This window comes from Euprymna scolopes, chromosome 9 (genome assembly GCF_053919585.1).
Source record: "Euprymna scolopes isolate OS-2025 chromosome 9, ASM5391958v1, whole genome shotgun sequence".
In the NCBI taxonomy this organism is placed as follows: Eukaryota; Metazoa; Mollusca; class Cephalopoda; order Sepiida; family Sepiolidae; genus Euprymna; species Euprymna scolopes.
In genome coordinates, this window is record NC_136490.1 from 76,342,936 (window position 1) to 76,360,937 (window position 18,002).

The 18,002-nt window shown below is 27.0% G+C and overlaps 1 protein-coding gene across 6 annotated transcripts in view; it reads left to right on the forward strand.

The window, feature by feature from the left end:
* The window catches only part of LOC145284712 (band 4.1-like protein 4A), a 402,359-nt gene that overhangs the window by 218,347 nt on the left and 166,010 nt on the right, over positions 1 to 18,002 (forward strand). For all 6 annotated transcript variants that reach the window (XM_080133620.1, XM_080133623.1, XM_080133622.1 and 3 more), the window contains exons 5-6: positions 2,937 to 3,034; positions 9,851 to 9,971. In XM_080133620.1, coding sequence (XP_079989746.1) covers positions 2,937 to 3,034; positions 9,851 to 9,971 — 219 coding nt within the window. The remainder of the gene's footprint in view (positions 1 to 2,936; positions 3,035 to 9,850; positions 9,972 to 18,002) is intronic.

Here is an 18,002-nt window from a genome sequence, read left to right on the forward strand (position 1 = left end):
ATATTTAAATATATATATATATATTTAAATATATATATATATATATTTAAATATATATATATATATATATATATTTAAATATATATATATATATATATATATTTAAATATATATATATATATATATATTTAAATATATATATATATATATATATTTAAATATATATATATATATATATTTAAATATATATATATATATATTTAAATATAGATATATATATATATATTTAAATATAGATATATATATATATATTTAAATATAGATATATATATAGATATATAGATATATATACATATATATATATATATATATATATATATATATATATATATATATATATATTTAAAGGAGATTAGAACAATAGTCTAAAGAGCTGAGTGTATTTTAATGTAATAGTGAAATTACTAGTTTAATTAAAATACAGGAAAGGAAAAGTGCTCACATTACTAAATATATATATATATAATCAAATAATTATTATTCATTTATACTTATAGATGCTAGTGTTTCATGCTTATTCAATCATCAGTGTAAGATGACAATTCCTGCCAGTTTAGGTTTCAAACGCAGCCACAGAGCCACCTTTGACTCCATTTGCTATGTCTTTCTTCCTCGAATTCCGTTTATATATGCATATAAAAAGGGTGTTATGTATACATGTATAAAGGGAATTAGGGCTGAGATAAGGGTGTACTGATTGCAGTTTTTTGACTCATGTAATTTCATTTCTAAGTCAATAAAAATATTAAGATTTTAAAGGAAAAAAATGCAACAAAGATATGCGGATTTATTTGTAGGCGTATGCACTGAAGCACAGTTATGTTTAAATGTAAAGGACAAAGTAAACCCTACTTTTCAGTTTCAAAAGACATATCACTTTTACTGATATTATGATAGCAAACAAAGAATTTGATGCACTAAAAGTTTATCTTTGCAATTTTGCTATGCTTTGTTTATTTTTTAAGTCTAATGAAATTGAAGAAATGCTTACAAGTGATTTTATCAAAAGAAATCCATGGATGGTACATCGCAGAAGGCTTATTTTACAAACCATTTTTATACATTATATTGGGATATGATTTTAATAGCAAATATTTACCATTAAATAAAATGTGTCATGCTGGCAAATACTGTAGAGAAAATAATGTTTTGCCAAACACAATGGAAGCATTGCATGTTGCATCCTGCAGCATAATATTTATTCAAAAGGCATCTTGTAAACATTTAAGAAGTAAAAGAAATAAAAAGAATTATTTTTTTACACATGATGATTGCTTAACGTATGCAAATTGGATAGAGATATTTCGAAGTTATTAAGGAACCAGTAACTAAAATAATTTCACAGTGAAATATCTCGTGTGAAATTATTAATGTAAAACTACATTTATTGGTTAGGGATTATTCAAGATATTGCAGTAAATTCTGGCCAAGATCATGCATTATCCACAAAATTTATTGGAAATAAATAAAACTCTGACGAAAGCTGAGGTCAAGGTTATATATTGACAGTGCAATCCTTAAAAAGGGTTGGTACTATCTTGTAGTAGTTGACAGTTTTTCTAAGGTAATAAAATTTAAACTACATTAAATGAAACCTTTAAAATACTTCGGGAACTATTTTCTATCTTGTATCAAATGATGGAGCAGTATTTCCTGCAGAGGAGTTTGAAGAATACCGTCATGAGCGACACCCTCATATCATCTGAGGCTGAAATATTTGTAAATACATTTAAAAGATCTTTTGAAAAAAATCAAGAGATGGAGTGATAGGAGAAGCAACACTTCAATACTTCTTGGCTTCTTACACACATCTGACTGAAATACTGCTGAGAATGCATCAACAGCCAAACAAATATTCAATCATAAAATAATTTTTTGTATAAATAATAAAATGTTGTAAATAGAGAATAAAATAACTATTAATACATTCAGTAAAATAAAAATTACAAAACAGAAAAATTCTTCAATTACAAGAATTATGTTTTTACAAAAAATATTATTTTTAAATAATACTTAAATTCTTTATTACAAATATCAAAAATTTAAGCGAATAATAAGGATTTTTCTTTTTGTAATTTTTCTTTTACTGAATGGAAGAATATGAGACGCCATGTTAGTTTAGTGTTCAGCAATAATTTTTCAATAATTCTAGAATAGGTTTGTAATCAGGCAATCAGATCAACATAAAAATAAGTTCCTAGCCTGGAGGGAGCAGTCTTTATTTGTATAGGTAAGTTGTATTTGGTGAAAGATAATATCACAGAATAATAAAATGAAACAATGTCGAACTGAGCTGGAAAATGTATCCAATGAATGGAAAGTCCCAGTGATTGATGAAACAGTGGCATAAGATTTTTCTGAATGAAGAAAAGTTATGCATACTTCCTCTAAGTATAACTGTTTTGTGAGAGTCAAGTAAATTGGAATTAATGTGGAAATTCTGTAAGCAAATAAGTGGCTTAATTTCTAGATTATACATCAGTTATTGACAGGAAATGTGACTATATTAAAATTATATATGCGCCTATGTTTATAATCATATGATGACTGAATTTAGAGGCTAAAATCGATTTCATTTTAATAATATAGTAGATTTGAAAACCATCATCTTACTGTACAGCTCGAATGCATCTGTTAGTCTCATCTTAGTTGTAATTTTCACATTTCGACTGATGTAATTTTCAACCTTCTTTCAGGAAATTTTTCAAAATAAAGAATCATGAAAAATAGAATTTTTTTTATTAAAGATTTTGATAACTTTGACAGTCTTGATTTTTCATTTTAAAAATAGTGTCTTTATTTTTTATTTCTTTATTATTTAATTACAAATACACTTATTTTGATAAAAAAATTGTTCTAGTTTTGATTTTTTTTATGTTTAACAGTTTTGTTTTATTAATATTTTAAATTTTGATTATTGTCATCTTTGTTTTCAGGTATTATTTTTTTCTACAAGTGAAGAAAGACATTTATGATGGACGATTACCAATCACGTTCGAAGAAATTATTGAGTTGGCTGCTTATATTTTACAATGTGAGTATGAACTTTCTTCTATCGTAAGTTTGAATCATTTTGCCATGATTGATAATACTCTAAAACAGCTTTCCTCTACATTTCACAGATATAGATGTTATAAAGATATAGATGTTATAAAGATATAGATGTTATAAAGATATAGATGTTATAAAGATATAGATGTTATAAAGATATAGATGTTATAAAGATATAGATGTTATAAAGATATAGATGTTATAAAGATATAGATGTTATAAAGATATAGATGTTATAAAGATATAGATGTTATAAAGATATAGATGTTATAAAGATATAGATGTTATAAAGATATAGATGTTATAAAGATATAGATGTTATAAAGATATAGATGTTATAAAGATATAGATGTTATAAAGATATAGATGTTATAAAGATATAGATGTTATAAAGATATAGATGTTATAAAGATATAGATGTTATAAAGATATAGATGTTATAAAGATATAGATGTTATAAAGATATAGATGTTATAAAGATATAGATGTTATAAAGATATAGATGTTATAAAGATATAGATGTTATAAAGATATAGATGTTATAAAGATATAGATGTTATAAAGATATAGATGTTATACAGATATAGATGTTATACAGATATAGATGTTATAAAGATATAGATGTTATAAAGATATAGATGTTATAAAGATATAGATGTTATAAAGATATAGATGTTATAAAGATATAGATGTTATAAAGATATAGATGTTATAAAGATATAGATGTTATATAGATATAGATGTTATAAAGATATAGATGTTATAAAGATATAGATTTATAAAGATATAGATTTATAAAGATATAGATGTTATAAAGATATAGATGTTATAAAGATATAGATGTTATAAAGATATAGATGTTATAAAGATATAGATGTTATAAAGATATAGATGTTATAAAGATATAGATGTTATAAAGATATAGATGTTATAAAGATATAGATGTTATAAAGATATAGATGTTATAAAGATATAGATGTTATACAGATATAGATGTTATAAAGATATAGATGTTATACAGATATAGATGTTATACAGATATAGATGTTATACAGATATAGATGTTATAAAGATATAGATGTTATAAAGATATAGATGTTATAAAGATATAGATGTTATAAAGATATAGATGTTATAAAGATATAGATGTTATAAAGATATAGATGTTATAAAGATATAGATGTTATAAAGATATAGATGTTATAAAGATATAGATGTTATAAAGATATAGATGTTATAAAGATATAGATGTTATAAAGATATAGATGTTATAAAGATATAGATGTTATAAAGATATAGATGTTATAAAGATATAGATGTTATAAAGATATAGATGTTATAAAGATATAGATGTTATAAAGATATAGATGTTATAAAGATATAGATGTTATAAAGATATAGATGTTATAAAGATATAGATGTTATAAAGATATAGATGTTATAAAGATATAGATGTTATAAAGATATAGATGTTATAAAGATATAGATGTTATAAAGATATAGATGTTATAAAGATATAGATGTTATAAAGATATAGATGTTATAAAGATATAGATGTTATAAAGATATAGATGTTATAAAGATATAGATGTTATAAAGATATAGATGTTATAAAGATATAGATGTTATAAAGATATAGATGTTATAAAGATATAGATGTTATAAAGATATAGATGTTATAAAGATATAGATGTTATAAAGATATAGATGTTATAAAGATATAGATGTTATATAGATATAGATGTTATAAAGATATAGATGTTATAAAGATATAGATGTTATAAAGCATCAAAGAAATCTGAATGTATCAGAACATATACTGCTTTCTAGTTATGTTTTCAATGCCTTTTATTCTGGTAATTTTGTTTGATATATTGTATAACCATTTGCTTATAGAATCTCATGAATATAATATTTCAACATATTTGGTCTTGAACTCACGAATGGAAGCCAATTTCTTCTGCACCAATTTGTTTTTTTACATCTCTGACTAGCTTATATGAGAACAAGAAAAATGACCATGTCAACTTAAGCATCTGTGTGAAATCCTTAACCGATATGTTTAAAATCATTTTATTTCAGTTTTAATTTTTATGACATGACCTTAAAAAATCTTGTGTTTAAAATTAAATGAAAAATGAAATGAAGATATAATTTTAACACAAACTTCTCTTCTAAGTTCAAAACGTTGCGTTTGCTGCAAAGTTTTTGTGATATTAAATTTTCAAAAGTTTTCATTCACATTCTTTTTCATTTTCATTCACATTCTTTTTCATTTTCATTCACATTCCTTTTCATTTTCATTCACATTCCTTTTCATTTTCATTCACATTCCTTTTCATTTTCATTCACATTCCTTTTCATTTTCATTCACATTACTTTTTATTTTCATTCACATTACTTTTCATTTTCATTCACATTACTTTTTATTTTCATTCATATTACTTTTTATTTTCATTCACATTCCTTTTCATTTTCATTCACATTCCTTTTCATTTTCATTCACATTCCTTTTCATTTTCATTCACATTTCTTTTCATTTTCATTCACATTCCTTTTCATTTTCATTCACATTACTTTTTATTTTCATTCACATTACTTTTTATTTTCATTCACATTACTTTTTATTTTCATTCACATTACTTTTTATTTTCATTCACATTCCTTTTCATTTTCATTCACATTCCTTTTCATTTTCATTCACATTCCTTTTTATTTTCATTCACATTACTTTTTATTTTCATTCACATTACTTTTCATTTTCATTCACATTCCTTTTCATTTTCATTCACATTCCTTTTCATTTTCATTCACATTTCTTTTCATTTTCATTCACATTCCTTTTCATTTTCATTCACATTTCTTTTCATTTTCATTCACATTCCTTTTCATTTTCATTCACATTACTTTTTATTTTCATTCACATTACTTTTTATTTTCATTCACATTACTTTTTATTTTCATTCACATTACTTTTTATTTTCATTCACATTACTTTTTATTTTCATTCACATTACTTTTTATTTTCATTCACATTACTTTTTATTTTCATTCACATTCCTTTTCATTTTCATTCACATTCCTTTTCATTTTCATTCACATTCCTTTTCATTTTCATTCACATTACTTTTTATTTTCATTCACATTCCTTTTCATTTTCATTCACATTCCTTTTCATTTTCATTCACATTCCTTTTCATTTTCATTCACATTCCTTTTCATTTTCATTCACATTACTTTTTATTTTCATTCACATTACTTTTTATTTTCATTCACATTACTTTTTATTTTCATTCACATTTCTTTTCATTTTCATTCACATTCCTTTTCATTTTCATTCACATTCCTTTTCATTTTCATTCACATTACTTTTTATTTTCATTCACATTACTTTTTATTTTCATTCACATTACTTTTTATTTTCATTCACATTACTTTTTATTTTCATTCACATTACTTTTTATTTTCATTCACATTACTTTTTATTTTCATTCACATTCCTTTTCATTTTCATTCACATTCCTTTTCATTTTCATTCACATTCCTTTTCATTTTCATTCACATTACTTTTTATTTTCATTCACATTCCTTTTCATTTTCATTCACATTACTTTTCATTTTCATTCACATTACTTTTCATTTTCATTCACATTACTTTTCATTTTCATTCACATTCATTTTCATTTTCATTCACAACATATTTCACTTTCTTTTAATGTAGATTATAAACAGTTTTTTTTGCATTTCATAGCTTGATATGATTGTTTTTTAGAGGAATAAAAAGGCATCTGTTGAAACGAAAGTTTGATTAAAATATTCTCATTTGCAATAACTTTTCAAAACAATGTAAAATTGAATATAATAATTAAAATATAAAAATTGTATATAATAATTAAAATATAAAAATTGTATATGATAATTAAAATATAAAAAATTGTATATGATAATTAAAATATAAAAAATTGTATATGATAATTAAAATATAAAAAATTGTATATGATAATTAAAATATAAAAAATTGTATATGATAATTAAAATATAAAAAATTGTATATGATAATTAAAATATAAAGAATTGTATATGATAATTAAAATATAAATCTCATAACTCATGTAATATTTTTTAATAGAAAATACATCAACTTATATTGGGAATAATAAGAAATTTTTTAATGTATTATTGATAATGCTCCATAATTCTATGAACGTAATTATAATGAATGATTAAGAAGATGAAGAATTTTTTTTATTTGGGCGTCACTACATATTAAGGGCTGAAGGCCACTCGAGGATAAGAGTTAATGCATGTAAGTTGGTAGTGTAGTAATCGTTAATGGTGTAAATTGGGTAGAATTTTATTATTTATAGGGACAGCTCAACCAGAATTTGTTTACATTGGATTTGAATGCTATTATGTTATGTTCAGCTGGAAAGCAGGCGAGCAGAACAATGTTCTACAGGTGGACAGTTTTGGGAAAGAAACTTTGTTCATGAAATCTGAGTTTAGATTTAGGCTCAGATAGAGAGTGGGGAAATCGTATCTAATGGTTGTAGTTAGTTTAGTGTTTTTTGAGTGTAAAAGTTTGGCAAGGAGGATAATAGATTGGAGTTCAGTAAAGTACTTGCTATGAAAATAACGATAGACTTGCAACGTCTCTTTTGTGGGAAAGATGTTGCAGGGAAGGGAAGGGCATCACCTACTAGGTTTATGATGGCCAATAGCAAATTCAAAATTTTAGTTATGGAATAAACTCAAAACTAAATGAACTCAACTTCAAAAAACTTTCCTCTCATAGATTATATCAAAGTGCAACTAAATATTATGAGGTGTGCGTACAAGAATCCTGGTCATTACACAGCAAAATCTATCCTGTCAATTGACAGATGAAGGAACACTGCCGTTTTGAAGTTAAATACAGATGTATGAGAGAGAAAAAACTGCTATACACAGAATAAACTTTACAAGATTTCATGAATATATGATTTCTGAAGAACTTAATGTCAAATGAAAGAATACCCAGCATTCCTCAAGTCAAACGTGAATAAAAAAAAAAAACAGACCAGTTCAATGATCAAAACCTGAAAATTAAGTAATAATAGTACTTAGTAGTAACTAGTAAAAGTAGTTACTAAATAAAGTTACTCTAAACAAGATTGTGTACTATATATTGAACTTTGAGCACGGACACAGTAAAGTCTGAGAAAAAAAAAGCGATGTAGTTGATTGTTAGGTGAAATTCCAATTCTATGAAGACAGAGAAACAACAGACATTTTACAGTTACTGAAATCTGCCTGTTCACCAATTTTCGTCACTTATTCACAATAATTATAGATATGACATAATCACTTTGACACAACTGTTCTCATTAAATCACTGAAGTTAAGCAATCTTGAGTCTGGCCAGTACCAGATGAGTAACTGTTTAGGAATACTAGGAGGATGATCTTCATTCTGCCGAAAGACAAACCGCTAAATAGACCTTAATATCAAACAAGAGGGATACTATGAGCTCTTCTAATATCCTAGAGAAAATATCTTGTGCCCTAATCATCTCACAAGTTCACAATACTCACCTACAAACAAAAAATAGCAACTATTTTTGGCCAAAAATTGACATGGAAATGATCAAATGGCTTTCCTGCAGAACTCTTAATGTTTGATTGAAAAGTTGTGGTTGACTGCTATATAGTTGACTCACTCAGCAATGCAAACATTGATAATACAAGATGAAAAGTAGCAGAACTGCTTTGTGATAAGTCATGACATATTGTAAGCAGCAATACTGGCAAAGTACTAGTCCAAATCATATGAATTTCCTGATTAATGTTCTATTATTAGAAATTCAATATGAATTTAGGCATGAAAGATGCACAATTGAAATCTCTTTTATTTGCTCTAGATTTGTAAGAAAAATGCAGAGAGCAACACATTTTCAGTGTTTATTATAAACATTATAATACCTTTAAGATGAGAGAATTAAAATGTTATGTAAAATTTCTACATATTTTGTTGTCCACCAAGATTCCTGGCAGTTTTTTTAGAATCAAAATGTATGATAGAGCTGGTACTAATCAGATACATTTCCAGTTGAGACAGGTGTAAGAGGTATTTTCACTCCATTCATCATGTTTGGCAGGAATTACAAAAGTTGCTACTTGCAGCAAGGATGCAGCAAACTGCTTATCCAAACTCATTTAGTACCTCTTCAACAAAAGCATATAGAAACTTATATGATGTTTTCAATCTGTGCCTGTCGATGATGACACAGTACTGAAACTGACATCAGTTTTTAACATTCTCTGAATTTAGCAGCTTATGCTTATACTAAAAAAGAACTTGTTATAAGAAATTTGAACTATTAACTCACATTGTTCAACACATTAAAACAACTGAGGCAAAAGCTGAGCATGAGCCTCATCACAAAAAAGAGAATCTATAAGTGAAAACTGATTTGATACTCTCTCACTAATTATGAGGAGTGATATCATTGTTGATTTTACTACTGTTAATCACGAATATTACGATTTGTTTTAGAACAAGGATTTGTTTTCATATTACCTAAAAATTACTGACACGAATGCATTTAAAAATGAGTAATTTTAAATTTCTGAATCGTTTTTACACACAATTTATCACTATTAAAGACATTGACAAGTAATTGATATCTAAGATAACATTAAGCACAAAATCAATCAATATTTGCAAATTTAGATTTATTCTTTTCTCAGAAAGTAAATTACATCTAGCCGCCATGTCATACCATATTTTTTTAACTCTTTTACTTCTGTCTTTATTTCAGCTGAACTTGGTGATTATAATCCAAAATTGCACACCGAAGGTTACGTGTCTGAATTTCGATTCATTCAGCATCAAACAATTGAACATGAACAGGCAATTGCTGTGCTGCACCGGAGACTTGCGTAAGTATCATTCTAATTAGCATAACTCATATGAGCAAGCAACAGTTTATGGTGACAAAAATTCAATTTTAATTTTGCCATGATACTTGTGACAAAGAAAAGGACGTTGCTGAATATTTTAATGTAGAGGAATAAAAGGAACATATCCTTATTTTTAATTTACTCTAATTATGTTATTCAGAACAATAAATCATGTATAAACAGCATTCACATGCAGACATCATCACCCCATTCAATAATGGATTTATAATTTGATAACATTCATATTTAAAAAACTTCTCTGTTAATATTAAAATTAGAGATATATCTATGTTTGTCTTGCAATTACTGATTTAATCTATTGAACCTAGTCAAAATTTCGTACTAAATTATTGCATACCATTGTTACATGTATGTGAGACACAAATGTGTACTCGAGTTTTTGTAAATACATGTAATATATAAGACTTTTAAATATATATGTAATATATAAGACTAGAATTTAAATATATATGTAATATATAAGACTCGAATTTAAATATATATGTAATATATATGACTAGAATTTAAATATATATGTAATATATAAGACTAGAATTTAAATATATATGAATTATATAAGACTAGAATTTAAATATATATGTAATATATAAGACTCGAATTTAAATATATATGTAATATATAAGACTAGAATTTAAATATATATGTAATATATAAGACTAGAATTTAAATATATATGTAATATATAAGACTAGAATTTAAATATAGATGTAATATATAAGACTAGAATTTAAATATAGATGTAATATATAAGACTCGAATTTAAATATATATGTAATATATATGACTAGAATTTAAATATATATGTAATATATAAGACTAGAATTTAAATATATATGTAATATATAAGACTATAATTTAAATATATAAGACTCGAATTTAAATATATATGTAATATATAAGACTAGAATTTAAATATATATGTAATATATAAGACTCGAATTTAAATATATATGTAATATATAAGACAAGAATTTAAATATAGATGTAATATATAAGACTAGAATTTAAATATATATGTAATATATAAGACTAGAATTTAAATATATATGTAATATATAAGACTAGAATTTAAATATATATGTAATATATAAGACTAGAATTTAAATATATATGTAATATATAAGACTAGAATTTAAATATATATGTAATATATAAGACTAGAATTTAAATATATATGTAATATATATGACTAGAATTTTAATATATATGTAATATATAAGACTCGAATTTAAATATATATGTAATATATAAGACTAGAATTTAAATATATATGTAATATATAAGACTAGAATTTAAATATAGATGTAATATATAAGACTCGAATTTAAATATATATGTAATATATAAGACTCGAATTTAAATATATATGTAATATATAAGACTCGAATTTAAATATATATGTAATATATAAGACTCGAATTTAAATATATATGTAATATATAAGACTCGAATTTAAATATAGATGTAATATATAAGACTAGAATTTAAATATATATGTAATATATAAGACTAGAATTTAAATATATATGTAATATATATGACTCGAATTTAAATATATATGTAATATATAAGACTCGAATTTAAATATATATGTAATATATATGACTAGAATTTAGATATATATGTAATATATAAGACTAGAATTTAAATATATATGTAATATATAAGACTAGAATTTAAATATATATGTAATATATAAGACTCGAATTTAAATATATATGTAATATATAAGACTAGAATTTAAATATAGATGTAATATATAAGACTAGAATTTAAATATATATGTAATATATAAGACTAGAATTTAAATATATATGTAATATATATGACTCGAATTTAAATATATATGTAATATATAAGACTCGAATTTAAATATATATGTAATATATAAGACTCGAATTTAAATATATATGTAATATATAAGACTCGAATTTAAATATATATGTAATATATAAGACTCGAATTTAAATATATATGTAATATATAAGACTCGAATTTTTAATATATATGTAATATATAAGACTCGAATTTAAATATATATGTAATATATAAGACTCGAATTTAAATATATATGTAATATATAAGACTAGAATTTAAATATATATGTAATATATAAGACTAGAATTTAAATATATATGTAATATATATGACTCGAATTTAAATATATATGTAATATATAAGACGAGAATTTAAATATATATGTAATATATATGACTAGAATTTAGATATATATGTAATATATAAGACTAGAATTTAAATATATATGTAATATATAAGACGAGAATTTAGATATATATGTAATATATAAGACTAGAATTTAGATATATATGTAATATATAAGACTAGAATTTAAATATATATGTAATATATAAGACTAGAATTTAAATATATATGTAATATATAAGACTAGAATTTAAATATATATGTAATATATAAGACTAGAATTTAAATATATATGTAATATATAAGACTAGAATTTAAATATATATGTAATATATAAGACTAGAATTTAAGTTTATAATGCTATTTGTTTAACATTAAAATATACTGTAATTTAGTTAAAAAAATACATGTAAAACAAAATGCAAGGTCTATTATAAAATAAGTTTTTTGACAATCAAATGTGCATCGAACAACTGAATTATAAAGAGTTTCACTTGTTTTCTATGAAATGATATTTGGAAACTGAAAGGCTTAAACTAACATTCCACCAATCCAATGACAGAGTTGATTACCTGTTCAATGAGGGTTTTTATAAGTTTATATTTTTAATATTTTTTTAAAGATTTACTGATAATCTGATAATAATGTCAAAGGCCTAAGCATTTTCTGGGTCTTCGAATTTACCAAACTTCTCTCTGAATATGATTTTTTTCAAATCAAAGAGAGAGAAAGGTGGGTTGATAGATACATATTTCAATATATAAGTATTTTCCAGTTATTCCTAATTATTTCTTTTTATCACAATAGATCTATAGAGTCAAGATGCCTTGTGGCTTCTCAGGGCCTTGCATGCCCTAAACAACTTGTGGACCCCCAAGCACATTCCTATTGATGATAATTTATCCATGCTTTTTTTTAGTTTCACAATGGCCTACTCTAGAGCAGAATTATTTGATGGCTATAATCATCTTTATTTTAACAAAGTGATGACAAAATTCAAACAAATTTGTATGAGTTTCAACAATATAGTATGCAGAAATTAGTACAGCAATTTGCCACAGAGAATGCCAGAAAGTGACATTTTTGTTATAAGGTTTGATAAAATCTATTTTTCTGACTCTGACAAAAACTTTCTTCTGACTGCATTTGATTATATAGGCAACAAAACTTTTTAAAGATAAGTTTGAAGAAATGTTCATCAGCAGAGAGGTTTTTACCTATGCACATTCTTGTAAATATTTTTTTACCTGTGCACATTCTTGTAAATATTTTCACAGACTTTTTTATATTCCATGAATTGTTGATGTAAGTACTCGCACATATTTCAGTATGTAAGACTCATTTTATTATTTAAGGACTTCAGAATGTGAACTTCTCAAATGTTCACATTCTGAGGCCCCTTCTTCAATAGAAATATTCAAACAAGCTACTATTTTTAAAATAATTATTATTAAATAATCATTATTATTAAATATAAAATACTAATAATTTACAAGTTTTTAATCATTATTAAAGTTCCTTGAAAATAAATGAATTAAAATCAGTTCTATAAATCAGTTTTATGCAATTTTCACCCTTTAAGTTATCGACCTTGTAAATACGTTATATGTAATTAATTAGTTTAATGGACAAATCTTTATATTTCATTTACTTATTTCTGAAATGACAAGTTCAACATCATTTTCTCTCATTATGGAGTATGGTTATCGCTTTAACTTAAAAATGGCAAACTTTATAAAACAAATCCATATGTCATTTAATTGACTCCACTCTTATTTTCCACTCCAGCAATAAAACAACAGAAAGGCTACTATCATATGTCTTCTTATCTATCAAAAACTATCAGTAATGAAAATAATTTGGATACTATATCTGTACTGTTGTATGTGTATATATATGCACATATGTACACACACACACACACATATATATATATATATATATATATATATATATATATATATATATATATATATACTTGGAGAGATACCCAGCGTTGCCCAGGTCCACATGAAGTTCCATTTAGACACCTGCTATACTAAGAATTTTGAGCACTTTTTCATTAATATATGTCAATTCCATCATGGGCAATGTTGATACCCCCACCCCTATTCGAGTATATGGAGGGGGTTAAAAAAAAAAACGTCAGCAGGGTTTAACCAGCTTCCTCCGAAATAGGAAGTTTCATGGGAGTATGAAATCCACAAGCAGTCCCCAGTCGCATGTATATCCCCGTTAGGGGAGATGACGACGTTAGGTTTTTGCAACTTTTTGTAGGGAGGTGTCAACGTTCTCCTACATACAGCACCTGGACTTTTCAAATTGGTCACTCATTTTAGTAATGACCAGGCTCAACGTTGCTTAACTTCGGTGATTTGACGGGAACCGGTGTGTCAACATGATTATGCCGTATATATGGAGGAGGTGCTGTACTTTAATGTAAAAATTAAAAAAAAAAAAAGATATGGCAATGCTATTTAAAAATGTATAAAAACCTAAAAAAGAAGTACCTGACCACTTCTCCACCAGATTCTTCAGCAGACTGGATACAAAGAGAAGCTATTCTCAGGATATTGAGCACTTTTTGATGACTATATATCAGTTTAATCGAATTTCTGTAATGCTACTTCAGTCTAGAAAGATTTCTCTTTACATTCCGTAAACTTCAGAATTTATTTTTATGTCTCCTTCAAAGATAGGAGAGAAAATAAAACAAACTGAAAATAATTCAATTAAAAAAAAAAACGAATTTTTTAACCAAAATAAACGGTTTTCTGTTTTAAAAATGATTACTATGACCCGAACTGGGTGCAAGCCTGAAAAAAGTTCATAAGCGAACACGCTATGCATTAGGCAAAGATTGCAAAAACATTATTTTCATTGCAAATATATCATTTTAAAATGAAAGTAGTAAGCAGCATTAACACATGCGCAGATTCTAAGCGGAACGTTGAAGGAAAGATTTTTACTCCCCCCCCCCCGCCCCCGTACCTTAAAGAATTGACAATATTTTTTGTAATTTTGGATCCCTGTTTTTTCAGTCAATACCTATTTATCGTGGGTCGTTTTGTATTTTTTGACTTCCATTATAGCATATTTATTATGGGTTGGTCGAACATTCTGGCATTAGATAGATAATTCAATGTTGAATTTAAAAGAAATAAATAAAAATACAAAACTCACCAAGACCCTCCCTCCCCCTCCCACCGCCACCCAACATACCCTTTAAATATCGGCATAAAAGCAGACTGACCGATTGGCTGGCACTCGTCCTCTTTAAGCTATCGCCTCCAAGCCAAGTCGAACGCTACGGTCCCAAAAGCTAAGAAACTTTTCTGTTCGTAACTTTTGCAGCCTATCAATCTAAAAACACTAACATATCCAGTTTTTTTTTGTTTTTTTTCCTTATTACAAGTTTGACTCTAATCCTGAATATTTCTCTTGTTTTCTTATCTTTCTCCTAAATGTTTTTTTTTGTCATAAATACTATTATCAACCAATATTTTTTTCTTATATTTAAAACGAAAAAAAAAAAAAAAAAATCTCCCATGAAACTGAACATTTTCCAAATTATATTTGCATATTATCTGAACTCAAAAACATGCGGCTTTTTTGTATTTTTATATATATTTATTTATTTTTCTCTTAAGCATGCATTACTTCTAGCTAAAGTTAATACAAAACCCTAAAGGTATTACTTCTTAGCCAGCTTTTTAAACGAGTTAAAAATAACCAGATTTTTTCAATTTGATAAAAGTTCCATTATAGCATATTTATTATGGGGTGGAGCTGGAATGGTCGAACATCTCAGTTCGACCTAGATAAAGGCAAAAAGTATCCATGCATTAACATGGGAGGGGAGACTATCTGTAAGTACTATCCTAGTCTGTGAATGGGGCAACGGACTTATATTAATGTAGATATTAATAACTCCTTCTCACCTTTTTTTTTTTTCAATGGAGAGTAGATAACGCATGTGGATGTGTTATCAGCAGTTCCAGTAACTTTCGCTTCTCCTTTTTTGTCCTTCAGTCCCCATTTCCAATGAGTGATTTTTCTGACAAAGGGTGAAGAAAAAGCTGCTTTCTAGGTCGGTAGTACCTTGTAAAGAGTAGCCTGAGATGTCAGAAAATTTCTGTTTCTATGTCTATCCTTGTGGTCATGTCACTAGTAAGGGTGCTGGAGGTAAACGTTTCATCTGGGCTGACGTTACCTGCCTGATAGTCAGGGACCCGAACCTTGGATTAACCACTAAGGAGGTTGTCCTATCAGTAAGTGCAAAGTACCGGGGCTGCTGTATTGCCATTTGGTGAATGGATTCTGGACCATACAGTAGTTTCTGGTAGGGCCTCTCGATGCCATACTAGTGGTTAATTGTTACGGCTTTACCTTTTCATGTGCTACAAAAAAAAGAAAAAAATTTCTTGTCTTTTTCTCTCTTATTTTCCCTCTCTGTCCTGCTCCAACCAAGTCTACCGACCTGCTCCACAAACCCCAAAACCTCAACATGACAAATCTCCAAAAAAGAAACACGAATAAACCTAGAACCTCATCCACCAACATAGACCCCTACTACTATGTCTCCTTCTCCAACATCAGGGGTCTACGTTCCAACCTTCCAGAGGTTGAAACACAATTACAGGAGACGAAATCGGACATATTCTTTCTAAGTGAAACTGGCATAGGGCCAACCACTTCTCTAGACGAATTCATAATTAAAGGATACTCCAACTTAACATCTAAATCTGACCCCCAAGATCGCCATGGGCATGGAATATGTGCCTTCATCAAAGATGGCTTTCCATGTGGTAGGGATATCTCCAGAGAAGACCCTAATTTACCTTTATACGTGCTTTCGGGTTGCACTAGCTTACACCACTGCATTTATATTTGCCCTCTATTGCCCCCACAACAGTGGGGTTACTATCTTTAAGAGCATATCTGAGAAAATTGACCACATCCTGTCTGCTCATCCTTCAGCTAACATTCACATTTGCGGTGACTTCAATGTCCATAATGTGGAATGGATGATCCACTCAAATAAAACCGATGATTAGGGGAGGTTTTGTCATGATTTTGCCATTGCCTATGACCTCACTCAGATTGTTCACGAACCGACCTGTGTGCCCGATACACCCAGTCAATATGCAAGCCTTCTAGACCTTTTCCTCACAACTTCCCCATAGCTGTGTTCATGTTCCGTTCTATCTCCTCTGGGATCCTCTGACCACTCTGTTGTAGCAGTTAAGATAAAAACGAAATGTTGTAAGTCTTCAGACGTACCTCTGCACCGTACTGTATATCGATACTCTATGGCTGACTGGGATAGCTTCCGTACATTCATATCTGACATACCTCTGCATTCCATGTTTAAAAAGGAAGTGTCCTCTATAGTATCAGACCTGACCGAATGATTAATTATAGGCATAGACCGATTCATACCATCCAAAAAATTCCAACAAAAACCTAACAGCCAGCCATGGTTCTCCCCTGAATGTGCTGCTGCCATCACGCACAGAAATCACTTTTTCCATATCTACCAACGTAATAGATGTATTGAGACTAAAGCTGCTTTCAGGACTGCCAGCAACCACTGTAGAAGAGTAATAAAACATGCAAGAGAGCTATATGCTCAGTCTGTTGAATCCAAAGTAGCTGAGCAGTGGCTTGGTTCCCACCAGTTCTGGCAAATAGCAAACAGGATCTTGAACAGAAATGTGCGTTCTATCCCAACTATCATCAATGGACCTGAAGTCATCTCGTCAGCATCAGACAAGGCCAGACTATTTGCCAAGAACTTTGCAGCTAATTCTACCCTATGCGACA